At 44.0% G+C, this 25,287-nt stretch overlaps 1 protein-coding gene across 1 annotated transcript; it reads left to right on the top strand.

Moving 5' to 3' along the window:
* The first annotated feature begins 4,121 nt into the window (after nt 1-4,121).
* aff3 (AF4/FMR2 family, member 3) lies at nt 4,122-22,187 on the top strand. The gene is made up of 19 exons (XM_084084737.1): nt 4,122-4,242; nt 8,131-8,175; nt 10,271-10,345; nt 10,633-10,666; nt 11,199-11,256; nt 12,365-12,416; nt 12,957-12,991; nt 13,244-13,427; nt 15,237-17,267; nt 17,416-17,537; nt 17,723-17,873; nt 17,976-18,097; nt 18,813-18,876; nt 19,444-19,580; nt 20,312-20,383; nt 20,497-20,590; nt 20,726-20,778; nt 20,882-21,087; nt 21,193-22,187. The coding sequence occupies exons 1-19, from the start codon at nt 4,168-4,170 to the stop codon at nt 21,312-21,314; spliced, it is 3,732 nt and encodes a 1,243-aa protein (XP_083940863.1). The 5' UTR covers nt 4,122-4,167; the 3' UTR covers nt 21,315-22,187.
* Nucleotides 22,188-25,287: the final 3,100 nt, after the last annotated feature.

The following is a 25,287-nucleotide window of genomic DNA, read 5'->3' as shown; positions in this document are numbered from 1 at the left end:
TCCTGTCCAAATAAAGGCATAAAAGCCCCAATAAATATCTTTAAAAAAAAGAAATCTAGTGCTGGGTGGATGTTGTCTTGTCACTTTCAGGATCACCACTGTTTGCAGGTGGATAGTGGATACTGAACCTTTATGAGAGGTTAACTGCGAAATCTGAAAGCAGCCCCATAGCTCATCACACTAATAACCCCTATCACCTATCAAGTAGCCTAATGGTTGCTGCTAAGTGTGTAATCCTATCCAATCCATTTACCAGACTTAACCGAAACCTGTGGTTACAAGGGTAAGGAGGCCTAATTCTGCTTAAATAGATAAGGGAAGGGATATCCATAGGCTCCACAGTAAATTCCGAATTAACACTGGCTGACCAATAACTTCTATCTTCAGATTTATGCGCCTGAACAAGATTTAAAGAACAGTTATAAAAATTGAATATGGTAGCCAACAGTCCATGGATGAGTGGAGCCAATGGTTTCCTCTGAGGAAGAGGTTAAAGGAAAATTGGCTCCCTTCCTCGCTCTACCTGGAGGAATCTGGAATTCCCAAAAGATCGCCATGGTTACCAGTGCAATCTGCAAGGACAGATGTTGAATGCACCTTGGTCAGGCCTTTTCTCTCTCTCTCTCTCTCTCGCTCTCTCTCTCTCTCTCTCTTTGAGGCTGTGTGTGTTGTCAGGAAGATTGACCCCAGAGGCCATCCGTGTCTAAACAGGCATTGTCGAGGGATACCTAGTGCCCCTGTGGTCCTGTCACCATGGGTCTGTTACCAAGCATGCTACAGTGGGGCTGTGGAGACTGGCCCCAGGCATTTCATCTCCATCAATCCTGTGTTCCTGCAAAGTGAACATATTGTTGTTTTCTTCCTATATGCTTTGACATGCTACTTGAGAGCATGTATAGGAAATCAAAGAGAAGAGAGCAGCAACTACTGTACTATAGATCACCTTTAAAGATTCTCTTAAACTAAAGGTACCCAAGGTGCTCTCTGAGCTTACTATGCACCGTGGGCATTTAATTCATTTTTTAAAGTTATTTAATGAACCACGTTCACTAACACGCATAACCCTATAGTGTGGATTGTTTTATCTTTTTTAAATGCATGTCAATTCTCCATTTTTCACCCGAAAAACTTGTTTTTGGCAAGCACACCACCGCACAACAATTTATAAATTAATCTGAAGATGTTAGAGGCAGAGAGTCGCTGTAACATCTGGGTCACCTGCTGCGTGGAAATCTGGCCAGTAGAAAGGAGCAGCCAGTCAGGCACATAAATATGAGCTATTAACACGTCATACACTGAAACACCATGCAGCCTGTTAACAATGACCCTGTCAGTATGTGTGAGCATGTATATGTGTGTGAGCATGTATATGTGTGTGAGTAGTGTTAGAGGGTGAGTATGTGTGTGTGTGTGTGTGTGTGTGTGTGTGTGTGTGTGTGTGTGTGTGTGTGTGTGTGTGTGTGTGTGTGAGTGTGTGTGTGTGTGAGTGCGTGCGCGCGCGTGCGTGCGTGCCTGCCTGCCTGCCTGCCTGCCTGCCTGCGTGCGTGCGTGCGTGCGTGCGTGCGTGCGTGCGTGCGTGCGTGTCTGTGTGCATGTGTTTATGCGCTCAAGTAGGAGCAGCTCATGGCGTCTTCCTCTCCATATCTTGGTCAGTTGAATAAAGGAGTCGTGACACATCTCCCATAAAAAACAATTTCCATCTTCCTCCTCCTCTCCCCACCGATAAACAATGATATGTAAACAGGTCTTTATTGATTTGACTATTTTATGACCAGCTTTCTCTGGATTTATTATTATGTACAGAGTGCCCAGGATTTTTTTTATTCCTTGTGTGGGAGGAAAAGATAATAACTTAGTAACTCAAAATATATCCTATGACATACCAAGTTCGTACGGTAAATGAGATCCACACCGTCACCGTGGCAATGAGGAAGCCAAATCTACCTCGCTTATCTGTATTTTGTGGAATTTCCTTTTTAATTTGCCGGTCGAGATAATGACATCAGCTCAAACAGTTATGTCAGCAACCAATAAGAGTGCCATTCTTTGACACACATTGTTGGTGTCAAACAAAACTCTCTGAACACAAAACTCTACCCCCCCCCCCCCCCCCCCCACACACACACACACGCACACACAGTCACACACACACACACACACACACACACACACACACACACACACACACACACACACACACACACGCACAGTCACACAGTCACACAGTCACACACACACACACACACACACACACACACACACACACACACACACACACACACACACACACACACACACACACACACTGTCACACACACTGTCACACACACTGTCACAGAAGCAAAATGTAGGCCCATGCTGTCACACTACCCTCTGGGGCTGTCCCTAAATTCAGCGGAGGACAGGTGTCATAGGCAAAGTAGATACTCTGGTCTCAGGGGAGTTGAACCAAACCAAGACAAAAATCAAAACCACAGCTAAAACGATTTCCTCAAAAAAAAGGATATAACAACCGCTAGGGCCATATGCACGAGCACGAGCACGAGCACGCACGCACGCACGCACGCACGCACGCACGCACGCACGCACGCACGCACACACACACACACACACACACACACACGCACACACACACAGTGTCACACCTGTAATAATGCTCATGAGTCATGACTGAGAAAAATAGTTTAGGTGAATGTACTGGGACACACACACACACACCGCAATAATGCTCATGACTGAGAATAGTTTAGGGGAATGGGTTTGGTGTGTCACCTACCTTGTTCAGTGGCGTGCTAAATCAATTGGGTGCCAGCTTCTGTTAATCTATCACTATTTAAACCGGTCCCTCCTCCCACCCCTTCTCTCAGCCTGCTGCCTGAGCCATCTGGGCCAAGGAGACCGGTCATATTTCATTATGACAAGGCAAACTCCATACAACACAGAGCCACTTCACAGGCCAAAACAGAGTGCATTAGTGGATGATGGATGCACTAGACAAGACAAGCGTGCACTGGCACGGTATTAAGGAGAGGATCAGACATTCATTTGTGCTAAACTGTTGCTCTAAAGTAGTGGTTCTCAAAGTGGGGTCCAGGGACCATCTGGGTTCCTTGAGGGGGTTCCAAAATGGACCCTTACAGGTCTGTAACTCTGAGAGTGTAGGCTACAAATGGAACCAACATCCATTTGTACATTCTCAGAGTTATGGGGGTCCTTGAAATTAAAAGGTTTGAGAACCACTGCTCTAAAGAACAGAATATGAGAGCAGCGTGCGTGTCTACATCTAATTCCCTACTGGTGGTGGCCCACATAGCAAACAATAATAATAACCCAATGGCCATGGGACGACTGCTGTGTCGTGTATCGAAAATATGATTTAGGCTACAACTACAAGCTAGATCGGTTATTTTTCTGATAAGAACTGATCTTCAAGCTAACAACGCGTCGCGCACACACGGTGTCGTGGTGAGTGATCCTGTGACTTGAGTCGTGCTCCCACTCCATGGGGTTGTGTGTGTGTGTGTGTGTGTGTGTGTGTGTGTGTGTGTGTGTGTGTGAGAGAGTGTGCGTGCGTGTGTCATGCATGAATACTCTCTCCCTGACGTCCCGCCCACGCACGGCGTCCTCTCCCTGTATGACACCAGCTCCACGGTGACTCCGCCACCACCAGTGACCAGTGTTGCCATGTCCACTTATTATAAGCGACTTTGGGCTTGTTTTTCTTGGTAAGTTGCTTGTAGTTGTGGTTTTTGGGGCTTGTTGCGAAAGTGTAGTTGCTTATTTGCGCTTGTTTGCTAATGTTTCCAAATTAATTAATATGTATTTGTCCACCGACCCCCCCTCTAAAAATATTTTGTGCCCCCCCCCCCACCCAACATTTTATGCTAAAATAGCAGATCTACAAGCTCGAGCTTGTAGATCGGCTATTTTCAAATAGCCGATGGCATATGTTTAAAGTGCTCAATGATGTGTGGCCCATGGTCGCTTCTTTTGGGCTTGTTTTCCCCTGGTTGCTTGTTTGTCTCACAGAACCTGGCAACGCTGCCAGTGACACACAGCCAGTAGTAGCTCCGCTCCTCTAGTAACGGACCTGCTTTCCGTTTAGATCGAGTGGACAGACACTCACTGGTATGGACACCAGAGGAGACAGCTGACCATCACAGAAACATGCCTACAGTCCTGTGCGCTAAAGGGAAACTTTCCATCGCACATGTTCTGCTTCGATGTGGATCATCTACTCAGGTGAGGGGCGTCCAAGTGTGCGATCAAGTGAGCTTGAAAAGGAGTGAGTTTAAGAAATGAATATTCCTCTCAATATTACACGACACTGACTGTCTGTAGGTCAAGTGTTTTGATTAGTTAATTGATCCATCTTGTTTGCCGTTATGGTACAGTCGGCTAGTAATTGCCCTCTTAATTAAACGCTGGAACAGAAATAGTGATTGACCTAATTGTTTTTTAGTTTTTTGACTCAATTTACGAATCAATTAAAACATTGTTTTAACTTATTATCCAACCTTATCTAATAGAAATATCGACTCGAACATTGAAAGTAACATAACTCCAGAAATTATGAATTCTTAAAAATGTAACTTGTTGTGGCTTGAAGGCTGCTTGTTACAGGTGTTATGATAGGTTGTGGTTTGTCTCTGTCTCAGGGGGTGTTAACATACACCAGGGGGATTGCACCAGTGTAGCCTCTGATGCCAGTGGGCATGTAGGTGTGAAACACATTGCACAAGGTATTATGCTTACATACTAATGGGCCTGTAAGTGTAAACTGGTGAAGCAGGACACACATTTGCCATTGCCCGTGCACTGCCACAGGGAGGAGGAACATTGGGTGTTTGTGTTTTCATTGCATGCCTATGGTCTCATAACTGCCTCATGGCCATAATAATCAGACAGCCTAGTTTTCTCACACACACACACACACACGCACGCACGCACGCACGCACGCACACACACACACACACACACACACACACACACACACACACACACACACACACACACACACACACACACACACACACACACACACCATTTTCCATCCACGGGCTGGAGTCCAGAGACTCAGACAGCGGCCACAGTGAGTCATGAAGTCATGTACACACACACACACACACACACACACACACACACACACACACACACACACACACACACACACACACACACACACACACACACACACACACACACACACACACACACACACACACACACAAGCAGCGATATTGCACACACACACACTAACCACAGTGTTCTCATTAGGTATATGAATGGCACAGACAGTACTAGGCTACAAGTGTGAGAAAGGTAGAAGATGGCAAATTCTAAAAACAATTCTATACAGTTGAAAACCAATGTATACTGTATAACTCTGTTGATAGCAGAGTCCAAAACATGTAGGCTACAGAACCGTTCATTCATTCATTCACTCTCTATCCCAGTGTGTGCATTAACCAGTAGGCATAGAGACTCCCTGCACAATCCTACACAGGCTCAGTCAGCAATACAAAATAAATAAATAGCTAAATAAAACAGAATATAATGTGACCACTCAGGGCTCATAGCTTTATGCACCTTAAAAGACGTACCGGGCAATAGTCCTTGTTCTTTAGACACAGTGACTTTTATTATTATTATTGGGCAACATCAATTGAAACGCTGCGCACATAACCAGTGATGGGATCGATTTAGAGCATTGTATCAGCCACTGGAAAACCAGGCTAGTTATGATCATAGTTTGACACAAATCTAGTACCGGCCAACCAGGAGACTTAATCAAACTCATCCTGATGAGAAGGTGTGATATTCGTCTATAGGTTCCAAGGAATCCCATAACATTCACTGCAACTCTCTAGTCCAGGGCTGAGCGTATACTGTATAAAGATTTGACTCAGGATTTGGTACAAATATTAGTATTTTTTTAAATAGCAATACATTATTTCATGAAATATACAGCTCTTTAATTTAACCCTTAAGTTCAATTAATTATTTCCATGTGTTCATGCATACACTTTTGTCCTCTCGATTATTAGAAAAATTGAAAAAGTTATTGATAGAATAATCAATACGAAAATAATCGATAGTCGCAGCCCTAATCGCAAATGATTTAGCTACAACAGCCAAGCCTCGTTGGTGCTGGATTACTACAAAATAACTGAAAAATCATTGTATTATTTGATGGCCTTGATGCCCAGGCATTTGACCTTTCTGCCCTCAAAGAATTGACAATACCAAAGGCCAAGTGGCCCTGCCCTTAAAATCGTGAGATTGTATTGAAGAGGTGAAATCGAGGCATTCTGTAAATTCACAAAAATCAAGCTTAACCCCTAAACACCAAATAATATATTATTTCAAAATTAAGCATTTGACGAGAAGGTAAAATGCTGCTGCAAATTTGCATTTGCTTGTGCAAAGCTTGGACGTGGAGTTTACTTGATGCAACTTGACAGACAGTGAATGACAACACACACACACACAAACACACACACACACACACACACACGCACAAGGATAGGTGTGTGGGGTGAGGCGAAATGGTCTGACACTATGGTTATTGTACTCAACTTGGACCGATGCCTGAGGAACACACCGCAAAATCCGAAGTGTCAATTTAACACTTTCAGAGTTAGATTAACACTCAGCTGATATGTACTGTGTACATTGAATTAAATGAATTCTAGGAATTCTAAGATGAGCGGAAAATGTATTGTGTGATTTTGAGAAGGGTGGTGTGAAAGAGAAAGAGAGAAAATGTAGAAAGTACAGTAAAGTGGATGGAAAATTCAGTGTAACGATAGTTCATGTAGACACGGAAGGCAGAATGTTTATATTCTTCATTCACAGTCACACTCCCCGGACCCCTCCCCATTCGCTTATACAGTTGTACTCCTTTAAGTCAGTACGTTCAACCTTTGTCTTTCTCATTCGCTTCAAGCCAACTCACTCACGCCCTCATACCCACAGTGCATCTGTTCATTCTACATGCTTAGCTGTCATTGCAGGTTGTACAGCTGTAGGTTTTCAAATACCCTCCACCTCCCCGGCCTCCTCCCTGTGGCATTTAGTTCATATTGTTATAGGTTTATTCTGTGTTTTGTACTGTGGTTCTCTGGATTATACTATGATTCTGTGTATTGTACTGTGGTTCTATGGATTGTACTACGATTCTGTGTTTGTACTGTGGTTCTATGGATTGTACTATGATACGTGGTAGTTTAATTAGGCATTGAAGGTTCAATGTTTATGTAAAACTGTATTTATGCTATGCTCTGGGGGTTTTATGATTGAAGATCTGTGACATTTTTGCACAGGGAATCTTTAATATCACAAGAGCAGAGTCACACCGCCAAACTTGAATGCAATATCATTGCAATATGGTAAATGGTTAATAAATGGTAAATGGATAATTAATGGTCTGGTTATTTCTGAGCTGAAGTGTCTAAATGAACAGAGAGTTGCTACACTGTAAAATACTGAAAGATAATTTAACTTATTTTTAAAGAGTGTAACTCTGAGAGCATACCAACCAAAGGACAAACCAAATTGTACAGTCTCAGGTTTAAATGAACGCTAAGGATTTTACAGTGTACATAGAAAATGAACATCCTTCTGATCATCTGCAGCTGTTATTGTTTCAGATATGAGTCACCAATGCACAACAACCTCCGCTCAACCATCAAATTACTGAGTGTTCTGTGAGAGTGTGTGTTTGTGTGTTTGTGTGTGTGTGTGTGTGTGTGTGTGTGTGTGTGTGTGTGTGTGTGTGTGTGTGTGTGTGTGTGTGTGTGCGTGCGTGCGTGCGTGTGTGTGTGTGTGTGTGTGTGTGTGTGTGTGTGTGTGTGTGTGTGTGTGTGTGTGTGTGCGCGCGTGCGCGCGTGCGTGCGTGTGTGTGTGTGTAGGTGTGTAATGATGCAATTTTCAGCCAAATCGGATACCCACAAGACGCATATTGTTCTTCAAATATTTAAGTGTGGCTGGTTTGCTCACAATCCACAACTGCTTACTAGTTGTTACTTTCCCCCCATAGGCATGCCTGCTTGGTATCTGCTTTATTGGGCCACCGGCTGCCTGTGGTTGTCTTGTTTATGAATCTCTCTTATCCCTCTGTTCTCACAGGTCACAGGAAGTCAACATAACATCTGTGCCAAAGACATCTTTGGGGTGAGAGAATGCTTGTAGTCTTACTTTATGATTCTTCTTAATACTAATACAGTATAGTATTTAGTTACTTACTTAGTATTTAGATAGCATGGTAATTATTCGATAGCATGTTGTTTAGACTGATGTTTATCTGATATCCCAGTTTGTACCCTCAGGCTCAGAGAGGGTACACACTCTCTGAGCTAAATGAACACTGATGATTTTACTGTGTGTGATCATTGGTCAAGCCTGATCCTGGTGTTCTGCTTTACTCTGATGTGATGTCAGAGGACATGTGCACAACCATAACCCCCCTGGTGGTCACTGGTCACTGCTGCCTCCTGCTAGTTAGCAGACAAGTGTGAGAGAGAGAGAGAGAGTAGAAAGAAGAACAGAGATGCAGGAGACGAGGAGTGAAAGAACGGGTACACCAGGATCCATTTGTACACTCTTGGATTTAAATGAACACTGAGCATTTTACTGTGTAGAGGAAGTAGGAGGAGAGGGAGCGGGGAGATAGCGCAACACACGTTGTTCCACCTGGGAGACGTTGTTGTTGTTGGAGGAGGGAAGGAGAGAGAAGCATAGCCGTGTGTGTCCTTGGTGACTGGAGGGAGGAGGAGAGATAATGACGTGAAAGGACAAGCAAAGAGAGGAAGCACTTGCCCCCCGGGGGGTGGTGGAGCAGAGGCTTGAAAAAGAGAGAGTGACAGAGATAGAAGAAAGAGAAATGGATCTGTGCAGGCTCACCAGCTGGCTGAAATGTGTTCACATTGAGTCATGACTGAACAAAATGTCCACTCCCAGCAGACTTCAATTAAGGATTATTTTAACTTGGCGAGAGTTCTGTCTCTGTTGCACTATCACACATCCTGATCTGCTCCGTCAATCACTCAGGCACATGGGCGTGCATTGACGCACGCACGCATGCATACGACGCACGCCGTACACACACAAACAAACAAGCACATGTTCTCATAAGCTGAGACATCAGCATTGTTAAAAAGTAACCTTTGCCACTTGCCAGAGCTTGCTTCCCCCTCAACTGTAAACTCACCGTATTCCCTCTTTCTCTCACTCACCAATCCATATTAGCTTTACACTTGACACACAAACAAACACACACACACACACACACACACACACACGCGCGCGCGCGCACACGTGCGCTTGTGTGTAGTTAGGTTACTTCAACTACATGGGAACCATTCTACATCATGCTGAAACACCATTTACCCTGCAGCTATGGGACCTACTTTTTCAAAATGACGCTGGTGGCAATCTAATCAGCGCAGATTATAATCAAAGCAGGCGCAGAGACAATGCAATATGGATGCAGAGCTCTCTACATGAGGCTGGTTTCCTCCTCCTGAGAACAGTGCAGATAGGACTGATAAAACATACCATACTGGGAGCAGTGTCATGTAATAGCCCTGCCGATTATCTGTGATCATCATAGTCTGCTCTTCTTCCCTTGGGAGAGCAATGACTGACTGACTGACACTCTCACACACACACACACACACACACACACACACACACACACACACACACACACACACACACACACACACACACACACACACACACTGGCAGTACCACCTATTTTTTTTAAATATGGCTTGCTAACTTCTTTGCATTTGGTGTGAGTATTTTACAATCTATATGACAGGTCCGAAAAGAATATCACAGCATTTGTCGGATGATATTTTAGGATTGTATACAGAATTTATGCTGGATATCCGTATGTATGATACTAGCAAGAATACGTACCCATAATCACATGCCAAGCATCTTGTAGTTGTAATAATCCACACTTCAATGCCCATATGTACCCTCAGACACTCCCCCTAGTGGTAAGGACTTGTGTCAACACTTCCTTTCAACTGCAAGCTGACTGGTTACTGCAAGAGAGTAGTCTCACATAGCCAGACTATTCACAGCTCCGCTCGGGGGAGCTGTGGAGAGTCTGGCTATGCGAGACTACTGCAATAGTAGTGTATGCTTATTAATGACTAGAAATGTCTGTTTGCATATGTGACCTGTGGGGATTGCACATTTACAAAAGCCTGTCTATTACATTTGAACCTTGACCTCCTCCGCTCTGTTATAACAGGACATGACACACTCCTGGCCATCCCAGCAACCCATATGTGGTGACCAGGCTCAGCGCTTCCTCTACAACCCTAAGGTGTGTGTGTGTGTGTGTGAGTGTGTGTGTGTGTGTGTGTGTGTGTGTGTGTGTGTGTGTGTGTGTGTGTGTGTGTGTGTGTGTGTGTGTGTGTGTGTGTGTGTGTGTGTGTGTGCGTGCGTGCGTGCCTGCCTGCCTGCCTGCCTGCCTGCCTGCCTGCCTGCCTGCGTGCCTGCGTGTGTGCGTGCGTGTGTGTACAAACATGTACGTTTGTATTATGTTATTGCTGTGTAATGATGAACCAATTGATGATGAACGAATTTCACAGCCCTTGTATTTTTCTCAAGGATGCAAGGCAGCACTCGACACAGCAAAGGCAAGGTATGTATTTATTATAAACATAGTTTAATATCAAAGCATACACCCCCTAGCAACCACCTGACCAAACAGTCTAGCACCTGCTAACCAAGTAGTACACCCTAGCAACCACGTACAGTAGCATGCACTAGTAACCACCTTGTACATTTTAGCAACCACCTAGCAACATCTTATCAACCACTTAGTTTACCCTAGCCACTGCTGTGCAACATCCTAGCAAGTAGCAACCAAGTATTAAAGCTTAGCAACCACTCAAGAACTTATACACACATTGCTTTCTATAACTTGGTGTACCCTAGCAACATACTCCCAACTGCCTAGCAATATCCTTGCCATAACCAATAAACCCTAGCAACCACTTGGGAAACAGGCAGCAATGTCAACCAGCAAAGCAGCAGCCACCCTACATTTTCTTCAGAATACGCACATAGTTGTAGCTAGTTGTATTTACTACTTATGTCTCTCCTGGTTTAACTGACTGTCTGTCTGTGGTCATTTGTTATATTGTGTCTCCATCTGTCTGTCTCTCCCTCAGCTCGTGGGGACATGCAGCTGCGAATGACCCGCCACCCTCACGTGGCGCCTCACAAATCGTAAGTGGGGCAGAGGAAATATGATCCATGGAGGGTCATCAAACCTGAGCTGGGGCAGGAGTGTCACACTTACAAACACATATGCAAACTTATGATAAAACACACATATTTTAACATATACACAGTAGGTTTATTTAATTTAGTTTGAATAAAGCTGTAACTACTTTCAACATGTTATCCCTATTTTGGGCATGACATTAGGGGAAAATTGAATGTCAGAAAATGGGAAAACAGCAGATCTACAAGATCTTGTAGATCAGCTATTTTTGCTAGTTGTCGTACAGGCTTAAGTGGTCAATGGTGGAGTAGGTCGAATGGGGTGAAGAATGGGGTCAATTTGGCCAGCTGACAGCTTTAGTGGTGGAGCATCACATATGGCTAGGGCCAGGCCAAAGGTGAGCTGACATTCTAGAATGCTGTCAGAAGAAACCACTGTTTGTTAGCTCTTTACATCCTCTTTTGACTAGATGCACATGTTCCACATTGTTCACTGACAGCTTTTTATGGTGTTTTTTATTTTGTTATGTTGCAGTTCATCCAACACAATTTGCTTATATTTCAAATTTACCGGTTAATCAGTTTTATAATCTTGTTTATGTTTATTCAACAGACAAATAGCACATGATGTTCGCAACACTGCATTGGATAGAAATGCCAGAGAAAGCTTTTTGAAAATAATAAATATTTAAAAGATCAACGCGGAGACACACACCAATAGTTAAATAATCTTCACAATGATAATTTGCATAAATGTTAAATGCATTTAGATGCATGGATTGATTCATCACATTGCAGAAGTTTGGTAGGCTAGAATGTTTTGAATTATGATGTAACTTTTATGGATTCATCATAGACCAGCTGAGTAAAAGATGGTAGTCTCCCTTGTTTCATAAAGTGAAGAAAGTATGTCACCTGAGCATATTTAATTGTAGCTTGACTAAGGATGTTGATTAAAAATAAAAAGTGGTGTTTGTGGATGTGGGAATCACAGTTTGCAGCATTGTTACATAGAAAGAATAATTATTTTATTGAAGTTTTGTTCAGTGTTTAAGACAACCTATTGCTACTAGAGGTCTGTCATTTTAGATCATGTGTTCTTGTTTCCCAGCATGCTTGCTGATGACCTCAAGTTGAGCAGCGATGAGGACGACACTGACAGGGTGGGTGGACCGATGCATGCGCTGCACGACCTTTCACTTCAGTCAGAAAAACATTTTACTGCCTTTCAAAGCACCTCCATATGCGGCTCCCATTACGTTCATTCTTTCTTCTTTTATGTTGGTAATCTTAGCATAGTTGGCTACGTTTGGTTTACCCTCCACATTTTCTCTCTGTTCCTCATGTACTCATACGTGCAGTCAAATCCATTTGTAACTCTGAGGGTGTACAAATTTAACCAAATTGACCCGTAAGGGGCCCCAGTGTTTGGTACACTACCTCTTGCTGAACGAAGCCTTTATGTCCACTGTCTGGTAGAGTAGAGTGTGATAGAGTCCTATCACACACACACACACACACACACACACACACACACACACACACACACACACACACACACACACACACACACACACACACACACACAGTCATTCTTTTTTAGTCCATCTCTGTTTTAGCATACTAATATAATTATAATGTAGTGATCTGTAGGCTACGATGGTGGATGATGAACCTTTGTCTTATTTTTTGTCTCACTGAAGGTCGCACATCACTCAGCAACCTGGGATGGACACAGGTACATTATAAGATTATTACACATGTACACGCATGTTTCTTTCTTCTTTTTTTCCAGCAATACATGTGTACATGTGTATCTATGTGTGTTTAGTAAATATGTTTACATCCCTTGTGTAAGTATGTGTGTTTCCATCTGCCCATCTGTATGTCTGTCTGAGTGTGCACACGCCCACATGCATGTGTACGTAAGCTGACCCCTCTCTGGTGTTTGTGTGTGTGTGTGTGTGTGTGTGTGTGTGTGGACTGACAGTCTTTCGACACAGCGCACACACATACATGGCGGGCGGGTGAGACATTCCAGCTCAGACTCTTCAGGCTCGGACTCCACCGGCGGTGACTCAGAGAGCTGGAGCCAGCGCTCCCGCACCCCGAGCCCACAAGTTCACTCCGATCCTGGGTCGCCTGCCAACACACAGCCCCTGTGCGCCAAGGAGGTACTATGTCTGCATGTCTTTCTATGTATACACAGTAAAATCCTTTATCCATTTGTAACTCTGAGAATGTACAAATGTAACCCGTAAGTGTCCATTTGGTTACATGTGTACGCTCTCAGAGTTTATTCAACATTAAGGATTACTGTGTAGTTTCTCTCTTTCTCTCTCTGTTGCTCTGTTTGTGTGCCGTAGGGTTCATTCTCCACAGGGAGCAGCACGGAGGCAGTTGAGGGCAGGTGGGGGGCAGGGACAGAGTTATTAGGAATGCATGTGTGCTGGAGAGGAGCACGTGGAGGGGGGCATGGATGGGGGGGGGGCTTTAGCTTCAGGAATTAGAGCCCGGGTGTCATGTCAACAAGCTGAGGCTTAAAGAGGAAAGCCCTCTTGGGAGTTGGAAGTCGCAGAGATTCAGTTTCATGCTAACACTTCATCAGCGATTAGCATAACCCTCTCTTTCAGCTCAGTGGCTGCACGCTATAAAATGAGCTGAACTCTGCTGGGAATTGATTGATGTCAGATAAACCTGATTGGTGTTTTGAATGGGTGAATAGGTCCAGAACTTCACTGTAGATACTGGAATAGGCAGTTGGGCATAAAGGTGCCATATTTTTTGGAGGTTTGGGCTATTGTGGAATAAAGAGGGACCATTGGGGTGGCTTGTAGGGGATTGCAGGGAAACCTAGTCCTCTTTTTTATGAATGGAAGGCCCTGTGTGACAAGACGGGCCTATTACTGAATGTGCACTATATCAGGCCCCTATAGAGAAGGTAAGGGAGGGGGACCATGTGTTTTTCATCTACGGAGCGTTCGAGTGTCTCCCAAGGAAGGAGGGAGGGAGGGAGGGACTGGATGGGGGTGGGAGGGAGGGACTGGGTGGGGGTGGGAGGGAGGGACTGGGTGGGGGTGGGGTGGAGGGGGGCAGTAGGGAGCTTTGGACGCAGCAGCTCCAGAGTTCCAGGTAGAGAGGGAGGAGGGAGAGAAAGTAGGCGGGAGAGACGGAGTGAGGGAGGGGAGCACAGAGGGTACAAGAGATGTAGTGTCTTCTCTGGAAAGAGGGCGAAGGATGAGGGGAGGGGGTCACTGTTTGACTTGAGGAGTATAAGTTTAATTTAGCTCTGGTCAGCGAGGAGAGAAAGAAGCTGAGAGAGAGTGAGAGCAGAGAAGAAGAAGTTTGCTCTCCAGGAGTGAGTATCACACTTTTATTTAGTTTAAACTTCCTTTCTCATGTGTTCTTTCTGTTCTCCTGGTTACCCAGCCAGTTGTTAAGCAAACAGTGCATGAGTCATTTGCAGTAATTGGGAGGGGGGTTGAGCTACTGTCAGCACAGATGTGGATACTTGAGCAACAGACTGTAGTGAGTATTGAGACAAACTTGCTTGGTTGAAATGTCTCAAGATCGGCCATTACAACAGTTTCTTGATTTTCTATAGGTTTTCTGAATGAATCACAAAGTCAAGATGCTGACTTTGTGATTAATCACTTGCAAAGAGAAGTCCATGTTGCTGTATGGTGTGTTAGTTGGCTTGGTTATGCTAAAGTGTCGGATAGAGGTCAGTGTGTAGCTTTTGGTATGTGTCATCTCTGGGAGGCTTGAATTTACCTTAAAACTTTCCACATTCCTTCCTTGCAACCATCCACTAATTTGGTAATGGCTTCCTCCCCCTCTCCTGTCCTTTTCAATGACAATGTGTGAGTGAAATTTGCATGTGTTGGCTCCCACTGTTACAGATCTACTGATTTTGAGTCCTCTTAATTCTCTACTGCATTCCTACAAAGATTGTTAATGTCTCTTTCTTTTCTTTTTTTTAGACAGATCATCCCTCCACTCAGTGGCAGCTGGATAAATGGCTCAAGAAGGTCCGAAAAAAATCTTCCAGTTGTGAACAGGATCCCAGAGAGCACACCCAGAGCATTCCAGGAAACCTACCCTCTCCACAGAACCACAGAGCCCCGTCTCCGGCCAGATCCTGGGACAACAATCAGGAATACAGTCCTAGTCAAAGTCCTATCCCCAGCCCACAGTTCAATTACAGCTTCAGGAATAGCCCATTGCCTAGTCCTGGCTACAGCTTCTGCCCTAGCCCAAGCCCATTCCCCAGCACCTGTCCAAGTCCCGGTAGCCCAAGACACAGCCCTAACCCCAGCCCAGCTACAAGCGTTTGTCCCAGTCCGCATGGTAGCCCAAGAGCCAGCCGTAGCCCCAACCCCATACCACGACAACCTCCAATTAGCCCAAGTCCCAGCCTTCCTCCTTCTAGTCCTTGTCACTATCCTCAGGTTGAGAGCCCTCACCGGGAGAGCCAAACAAGATCTATCCACCATACCAGCCCCAACAGGACAATTTGCCAATGGTCTGGCCCTGTGCCTACTGCTGATACCAAGGCCAAGCCAAGACCTAGGCCCTGTGCCCAGCCACCCCCCCAACACAAGCCCAAGAATAAACTTCCACAAGATCAACCCCAAAACCAAAGCAAAGCCACAGTAAGAAATAAGACCACTCCAATTTTAAACTCTGAGAAAAGAGAAAACCACAAAACAAGGCCTAAGCCTAATGTGCCACCAACCTCTACACACCTCGCTGTAAGTCTCAAAGCCAAATACCCTTCGAAATTTGAGCAAACTCCCAAGCAACTGAGGCCTAGCCAGAGTTTCAACCCGAGCGACAGACCTACATATCAGCCTAGCTCACAAACTAGCCCCACACTTAGAACAAAGCACTTACCTGCTCCTGCACGAGAAACCAGTGGAAAGGCTGGTCACATTTCACATTCCCAATCTACCTCCAAAACTGCTGGCAATCCTGGTGCCGGGTCTGGCTTGAGATCCAGCCCCAGTCTAAAACCTAGAGCCAAGTCTTGTGAGGCCCCGGCCCCAGTCCACATCACTCACACTAAACCCACACAAAAGAAGCCCCAGTCCAAAGAACGGGAAGTGGACCACAGAAAGGCCACCCAAGCCAAGGCAGAGGAGCAGACGAGAGAGAGGAAAGAGGACAGGCAAAGGGAGAAACCAAGGGAGAAACAGAGAGAGAAGCACGACCGAAAGGAAGACAGGAGACTGGCGGAGGAGCAGCTACTGAGACGTCCCTGGATCCAAAGTTCAGAGGAAGAGGAGGAGCAAGAGGAGGAAGGACTGAAAGAGTGTCAACGAAGGAGTGAGGAGACGAGGAGGAGGACGAAGAAGGAGCATCAGAGAGGTGAATGGCAGGCTGTCCAGCCCAGGCAGAGACCTCACACCAACACAGAGCGCCACCACCTTCAAGGAGACCCACGTCACCAGGGGACGACGAAAAAGAGGAGTGAGGAGAGAGCATCGCACCCAGGCCCCTCACCTCCGGCATCACATCCCCCAACTCATCTGATCCCGGCTTCATCCTCTTCCTCATCGGCATCTGATTCAGAGTCTGAGTGTCGTGCTGACATCACCAAGGTACCAGCAGATTCCACATCACACAAAAGGCAGACCCCCAGGAGAGGCCACCACCTGGGCCCCGGGAGGCCCAAAGACGCAAACGGGCATAACGTGGTCATCCCCAGAGGTTCCTCTTTGGAGGTTCCAGGTGAAGGACAGCAGAGCGCCGGGGCGCGTAAACTCTACACCCTGGTCCCTTTCGGGCGCAGTGAGCAGGCCACAGCACCTTCCCAGCGAGGGCTGAGAAACTTGGTGGTACAGATAGACCTCTCCCTTCTTAAAAGGGTCCCAGACACCACCAGTGAAGCTCATAAACCACATCCAGCCTCTTCATCCTGCTCTTCGTCATCCAAGGCCAAGCAAAGAGACACCATGAGGCATCTATACGTCCCCGAGACAGAGAATAGAGACAATAGACGGAAACGCAAGGTTGAGCATATACATGATATTCTCTTCTTAGCGTGGCGTTTCATTGCCCGACTGCTTTCGTGTATATGATTTGTGTATGTATTTTTAATGTGCTAAAATATGAATTTGTGCATGTGTGTGTGTGTGTGTGTGTGTGTGGTCTTGACAGTCTGAGAATGGCGTGTCACACAGAGAAATAAAGAGGAGCTCTTACGGAAATGACCAATGTCAGACGGAGTCTTCTGTTCACAAACCTCAACGGAACCTCTCAACTGAAACGATACACAATGGGTAAGATCCTGGTCGCATGAGCATACACATACACAGGCTGTCAGAGGTTAGCATATTGATCACACACACACATACATATGACAGTTTTAGTTTATAGTTTCCTTACGACAAGATGTGGTGTGTTTGTGTGTGTGTGTGTGTGTGTGTGTGTGTGTGTGTGTGTGTGTGTGTGTGTGGTCGCACAGGTACTTGGAGGAATATTTGGACAGTAAGAGACCATTGTCTCCCCTGTCACCACTGTCTGACAGCCCTGAGCCCCCCAAGCCCCCCTCTAAAATGCAGAACTCTGAACAGCATTACTCACATGGCCAGAACGACAGAGACTCTGCTGTAAAGGTAAAAAATAATAATATTAAAAAACATAAAAAATATGAAAATTAAAACATATACTCTTTTAACTCCTGACAAATGCTTTGGTTAATGTCGACTCCAATCCAGCCCAAGATGGAGGTGGAGTGTACGGGAGTAGCAGGGCAGCTGCAGCAGCTGGTGTCCGGTTCTTGGCGCCCCCCTATGAGACAATCAGGAGGGCAGAAGGCCACCATACCCAGTCATGACCCGTAAGTGATCTTGTCCACTATGTCCGCTCATTGCCGTGTATTATCCTAGAATCCCATATGCTTGTTTTTGAGACAGGATACAGACTACAGAGGCACTCTTAAAGGACCATACCGGTGGTCTGGCATGTTTAGCCCAACGTGATGTAAAGAGAGAGTGGCGACAACTCTGTTCACTCCAATCAAATAATACATTTACAGCAATGCCGGGGCATGGAGCCTCTCAAAGGTTCCTGGAAGTTAGCAGCAAACACTAGCAAAGCAGTAGAGTTGCAGCAGAACAGACTATATATCTCGGTTAATGTCTAATAATATACATCTCACTTGACTGGAGAATTAGTGCCACCTACTGCTTATATCGATGAACGTACATGTAATATACACGCACAGTAGTGGATGGAATCATGCCTGATTCACACTTGACTTAAATTATTATTTTTTTCTTCAAAGGTTTGCTAAAATTTGCTCAACAATTTACGGGAATACTGTTATTGCATGGTTATATTCTATAAAAAATTACGTTATTACGTTAAGTTTTATTGCATTTCAATTAAATTCAAACGTCCATGACTTCTTAACCACTCAATTGTAGCCAACATTGACTCAGGCGTGAATGACATGTTTTAACACTGCTAGGTCCTTTAATAGCCATTGGGATACGTTGTGTTGCAAAAGTGTGAATCACTGTCTCTGTGAATCTCCCTCTCCGTCTTTCTAGTCCACACCACGCTGAGTACTACATGCATGAGGCCAAGCGAATGAAACACCGTGCAGATGCCATGGTGAGCTCTCTGCCATACCAACATAAAGCAACAAACTGGTGGTACACAGTAAACTCCTGAGTGTTAGTTTTACTCGGAAAGTGTACAAACTCTCAGAAGTTACATTAACCCATTAAAACCAGGAACTCATCTGTGCAACCACTTAAACCATTATTTTATACTTTGGCTATTCAAAAATAGCAGATATAACGAGCTTGTAGATCTGCTTTTTTTTTTTTTTTGTGGAAATTTTTGCAAATCTTTGAATATAATATGTTTTAAAAGCAACATTTTCTAACTAAAATCTTTGCTTCTGGGGGTCCCTGCAAACAAAATATTTTGAGATTGGGGGTCCGCGGCCCAAATACATTAATTTTGGAGGTCCTTCACATGAAAAGGTTTGAGAACCACTGATATAACAACATACGTTTTTCAGAAAACTGCTATAGGATTTAGAAGACATTTGTATAATCGGAACCTCTGGCCTTAATGGGTTAATACTGAGGATTTTACTGTGTATAACAGTGAACAGTGAAATAAATATATTTTACTCCGAAACTCACCATCACCTGGATGTCCCTTTGCCAGGTGGACAAGTTGGGGAAGGCGGTGAACTATGTTGATGCTGCTCTCTCCTTCATGGAGTGTGGGAAAGCCATGGAGGAGGGCCCGCTGGAAGCCAAGTCTCCTTACACTATGTACTCCGAGACAGTGGAACTCATCAGGTGAGACATGCCAGGTTACTGTGTAAAATACTGTGCATGAAAGGATGATGAATTATCGTTGCTGTCACTGTCAGGCAGAAACCCTGTATCTCCAATATTGAATCTTTTTCTGTTTTTTTCATGAATTGTTGTCCTATTTTATACTTTGTTATATGTGTCTCGCAAAGGTAGCAAAAATAGCCAATATACAAGCTCATACAAGCATTGCAATATGCACATACAGTATATATGAAAGGAAAGCAATGGAAATAAGCTGCTGGCTTTCTTGCGTTTTATTCTTTTGATAATGGTGTGACAATATATGCATTTTACATAATGTTTATTATCAATAAAGAGGTCAAAGTCAAAGTACGTTGTGAGCTTGTAGATTGGCTATTTTCACTATACTTGAATTGTTTTTAAAGAAATTGTCAAAAACTGTGAAAAGGTTTGCCTAAAATGACATGCCCAAATTAGGAACACCAGGTTGAAAATGGTTACGTCTGTCCGTCTGTGGGTTTTGTAACTATTTAACCAATGAAAAGTATTAGAAAGAGCTTGTGTTGTGAATAGTAACTACTTTGGAACCATTGAAACACATGTTCTTTTTTCAATTTCCTGAAAAGTAATGGTTTTGGACATACAAGGTTTCCAGTTGACAGCAACGATGTGTAGAACAGACATTCACAGGCACATTCTGTACATAATGATGCAAAGTGAGGCTGCATTTTGTAATATCCCCGTGGTTTCAGGTACGCTATGAGGCTGAAGAGCCACTCTGGCCCTGGGGCAAGACAGGAAGACAAGCAGCTGGCTGTTCTGTGGTGCGTACATCGCCTTCTCTGTTTACACCTCATCCATCATCTGGCTGAGGGACCTTCACATTTGGGAATTGTTGTCCCTCTATGTTTGCTTGATCAGTTGATTGTTCCAACAGTTTCAGGTGCCTTGCGCTCCTCTACTGGCAGATGTTTCGGCTGAAGAAGGACCATGCGCTCAAATACTCCAAAGCTCTTCTGGACTACTTTAAGGTATTTTTCTCTCATATGGAGGTTAGAAAAACTAGTGATGCAAATACTGTATTACGGCTTCACATGCTTGAATTGATTGAAAGGGCTGGGTGGATTTAGATGCCTATATGATTCTTGGTCACTGTGTCATTACAGAGCTCTCCCAAAGTGCCTATTACATCATCCCCTTTCTGGAACGACTCTGGGAAGTAAGCAGACTAATATTTTTTTCCCCCTGTTTGATTCAAATAGATAGCCCTTACATTTGTGTATCTTATTATCTTTCAGTTGTGCATTTGTCTTTGCTCCCAGAGGTACAGGTGGACCACCTTCTTCACTCTCTCCCAACCCCAAACACCTGGGCCCGGGGTCACATGGGGGCAGCGCTGCCCCCTCCCTCATCAGCATTCCCCAACGTATCCACCAGATGGCAGCCAACCACCTAAACATCACCAACAGTGTCCTGTACAGTTATGAGTACTGGGAGGTGGCAGACAACCTTGCTAAAGAGAATATAGGTGAGGAAGCCGAAGGACCAAATGAATGTACATGTTTCTAAATAGTTTTGGTGCATTTTTATGTTTCTTAATCACTTTTTCCTTTATCTTTACTATTCATTCCAGAATTCTTCAACTACTTAAACACTCTTTCGGGGCCGCTGACCCTCCATAGTAGTATTGCTCATGCTGTCCAGTACACAAGACAGGCTCTCCAGTGGATACGTATCAGTGCCAAACTCAACTAGCAAATCAGAGGATTCAACCCAGCCTGTCTTCTGTCTGCCACACCAAGGCCTTACTGAGATGTGACGAAGGCCTGGACTCTCATCTCTTTTCAGCTCGACTGGGTTTCTCCAGGACACACTGTGCTGCCAAATAATGGAGGGTGGACTGTTATGGTGCCCATCATCATTTGGATTCGAGGTTGCTGTACTCATCACCACACCCAGGGACTTATTGTGTGAAAATACTACAAACTCTCTTTTTCCTCACCCTGTCTGAAAATGTCCCATAAAAAGAAAAGCAAGTGACATCTCTGAACTCCTTCGAGCATTACTGCAACCATGTCATCAATCGTTGCAGTGGATAAACCTGACCAAATGTGTGAACTGCGGATTTAATGTCTGACTTTTGCCAAATTTTCCATTGTGACTCAAACACGGGACGCCCAATACATTTGTTTTAGATCCGAAGAAAAGCTGTCTGACAGACTCATTGGAGTAAAATGTAAAACAAAGTGGACGGTGGATTTGGGGATTTTGGATCTTGTGAAATGATATACCACTTTATCCAAAGTAGCAAACAAATCAAGATCTTTTGCCTTCATGATTGTTTTTTATGACATTTGGACTTTTTAAAACTGTGATATTTTCACCTTTTGTGACTTTTTATTGTGCAATAATTTATGTATTTTCAGTTTTTATGAAAAAGGGAAAGAAGAAAAAAAACTAAGCAACCTAATTGGTTGATTTAGTCTAGAATAGAATCCAACATTGAAGATTTTTTTCTATGCAAAAAATATTTTTGTTGCTGTTTAACTGTTGAATTGTGTAATAGATTGTATCTATGTGAAATGGAACTGAAGTAATACTCCTCTGGTAAAATTACTTCCAATCCTCTGTGAGAATTCTTTAGATACTTTATTACTACAACTTGCTTTCATACTGTTATGATAACATGAATCTACAGACAATTTTCCTCTAAACTTGGGCTGGGTGCTATGCCATGACAGATTTAAGCTGCAAAGTACCCCAGTTAAGAAACATGGTGACTCCAGACTTATATAATAGATGCAGAAAGCTATGTTTTGTATTAGCCAGGACTAACACGTTAGTGCCTTCATCAGAGCATCAAGCAAAGATGCTCTGATGGTGAGACTGAGCTTGAGACTTCAGTCTTTTTTTAACTTTTATTCAAGTCTGGAGTGATGTCAGCACTTTTTAATGCCCTGACCCATTGCAGCATGAATCTACAGTAATTTGTAGTATGAATAGAACCTTCCATATAATCATTTTTGAATAAGTGAGAACATTGATAAGGAGGTAAGAGGACCCACAGAGGGCTCTATTTTTACAACAGTTAAGCTTAATACTTGCTTGCTTGCTGACAAGAACTGATTTTCAAGCTAGTGTGACATTCAGTCACAGCTAGTGTGACATTCAGTTATTTTCTGCAAGCGACACCATCATACTACAGGGTATAATTTGGACTTTCCTTTTACATCATATTTGTGTCGGCATTTTAGATTTTGAGATTTTACCTCTTCAGATTCAATATTGCCCATGGGAGCATCATACCGCCACAGCTGTCTCAAGAATCAATAATAGAGAGTTGGACAAAATTCTGCTCTACCATGTTGATGCCCACAGAAATGTGTGGGTAAAATATTAACAATGCACAGCACCATAGATAGCATCATTCTGCAAAACAATTGGTGCAGAATCAAGCCACTGGTTACCAATGGCCATAGGGAAGGATTAAAGACATAACACTCTTTGAATCGAAGGCTTTGTGATGTCCCCTAAAGACTCCTTGGTATCTGGTGGGTCAGTCATTTAAAATGCTGCCTGCCCTCTTCACAATACCTATGCAATGTTTTATTATGTAATACATCTTTGCTGGATTATTGGATTAGTAATTCTCTTCTGTCTTTTTGGAAAAAGAGTTGTATCAAAACCCAAACAGGGAGTTAAAGACAGAGAGACAAAGCAGGCACAGAGAGAGAGAGAGGAGAGAGATTCATTAGTCACACCGGTTCTTCAGAGACATGACTCTCTTTCTGATTCTCCATCACTATAGACTACTTCCTTCTGCACCAATAGGAAGTCAGCAGGCGAAACCTCAGCATCCTATGTCTGGTACCATAGCAACAGTTAAAGAGAGCAGCCAATAAGGGGCTCTGAGGGGCATGACAAGCCATAGATCAATAATATCCCATTTGTAAAGTAGTTCAACTCCAGACTAGACAATTACGTTTTTCCTCTCCAGACCACGAAGTTTGCAGGACTATGACCTAGTTTATTCTAACAAGCAATAATCTGTCAACAAATAGCTACTATTCAGGAAATACTGCTCTGATCGATTTTGTATTGCAGGTTATTTAGTGCATTGATTAAACTTCACAGAATATGAACTGGCCTAATGGCCTATGTCTCCTGAGCTCAGCAAAATAGGAACACTCGAGGAGCTGACATTGCCCACCTGCTTAACTGCTTAAAAAGATGTAGTAATAATAACACTGTGAAATGTGTCACAAAGGCTGCATAAGGGACGAGGGTACTTTGGAAAAGCAGTGTGATGGTCTGTGTTGTGTAGGTCAGTGGTTCTCAAAGTGGGGTCCGGGGACCCCCAGGGGTCCTTGGGGGGTTCCAGGGGGTCCCCAGCAAAATGTGTTAATACAGCATCACAATCATTTTAACAACTTTATCCATTTACGTTGGCTATTCAAAAATAGAAGAAACGCTGCGAGCTTGTAGATCTGCTATTTTGCAGCACTGCGAGCTTGTAGATCTGCTATTCTTTTTTAAATCCCCTGCATAAAATATTTTTTAGATGGGGGGTCCACAGCCAAATACATATAATTTTGGGGGTCCTTGACATGAAAAAGTGTGAGAACCACTGGTGTTGTGGGTTACCTCATGTCACATCGTCTGCAGTCAGTGTGAAATTGGGACACCACCATATTATTCGGATGCTCTTTCAGTATTCTGCACACAAGCAAAGCCCCACCGTGTGCGTCACGGCCGAGTCTGATCCATCAGTGACTGTGTAGCACGAGCCAGGCTTTCTGAGGACAACTGTGCCATCATGAGCCAGACAGTTACACAAAGGAGAGAGAGAGAGGGAGAGAGAGAATAGCCTACACTACAGTCTGTTTGATGGCTGGCTAGCGGCTTGGCTGTCGCAGGGAAGCAACCCGGGGGGACAGACTAGACAGCAAAGCGTCACCTATAGGCCAGTCTTGGTCACTGAATGCCGACGCCAGTTAATGTTCCCTCAACGCGTTTTCGCAAACATTTAATTTTAACCCTGTCCCGATTTGCGAGGTAAGAAGCTAATACATGTAGGCGTCACATTAGAATGAAGTGACAATGACTAGAAATTGAAGCAATGTGTGCTTCAAATGTGCTCTCTGCGTCAAAACAGGCGAGCTTCTATCTATGAGGTCGGCGCTCCACACGATGGCGCCGTGACAACATGATGATGTGAAGCCGAGCAAAACAAGAGGAGGAGCCGTGTGCAGCGTTGCCATGTCCGCTTAATATAAGCGACTTTGGGCTTGTTTTTCTGTTTGCTTGTAAATATTGGTAGTTGCGGGTTGCAGTTTTTTGGGCCTGTTTCTAAAGTGATTGAGTGATTGATTGATTGATTGATTGATTGATTGAATACTTTAAATTAAATTAATACAGATTTGGCAAAAAAAAAAGCACAGAAAGTACAGTTCAATACAAAAGGATACTAAAATGATTAAACCCATGGCTTGTTTCCATTGGGGTCCTGGAGTGTAGGCTTATTTTGGGCTTGCTGTGTGATGTTGTTTAAACCAGTGTTTCTCAAACATTTTCATGTCAAGGACCTCCTAATTAATATGTATTTGTCCACGGACCCCATCCAAAAATGTTTTGTGCCAGGGACCCCCATACAAGATTTTTGTTGAATTATTCAAAGCTTCTTTTGGGCTTGTTTTCATAGACCTGGTTGCTTGTTTCTCTCTCAAAA

This window comes from Gymnoscopelus microlampas (assembly GCF_963454915.1).
Source record: "Gymnoscopelus microlampas genome assembly, chromosome: 17".
Classification (NCBI taxonomy): Eukaryota; Metazoa; Chordata; class Actinopteri; order Myctophiformes; family Myctophidae; genus Gymnoscopelus; species Gymnoscopelus microlampas.
Note: the sequence above shows the minus strand (reverse complement) of the source record. Positions and strands in the feature narration are given on the sequence as shown.

What these genes read in the sequence shown, in the direction of transcription:
- aff3 (XM_084084737.1), top strand. Translation starts at nt 4,168, where the DNA reads ATGCCTACAGTCCTGTGCGCTAAAGGGAAACTTTCCATCGCACATGTT. An exon ending in CACGTGGCGCCTCACAAATC is followed by an intron (nt 11,257 to 12,364) that starts GTAAGTGGGGCA and finishes CTTGTTTCCCAG; the next exon opens with CATGCTTGCTGATGACCTCA. An exon ending in ACAATAGACGGAAACGCAAG is followed by an intron (nt 17,268 to 17,415) that starts GTTGAGCATATA and finishes TGGTCTTGACAG; the next exon opens with TCTGAGAATGGCGTGTCACA.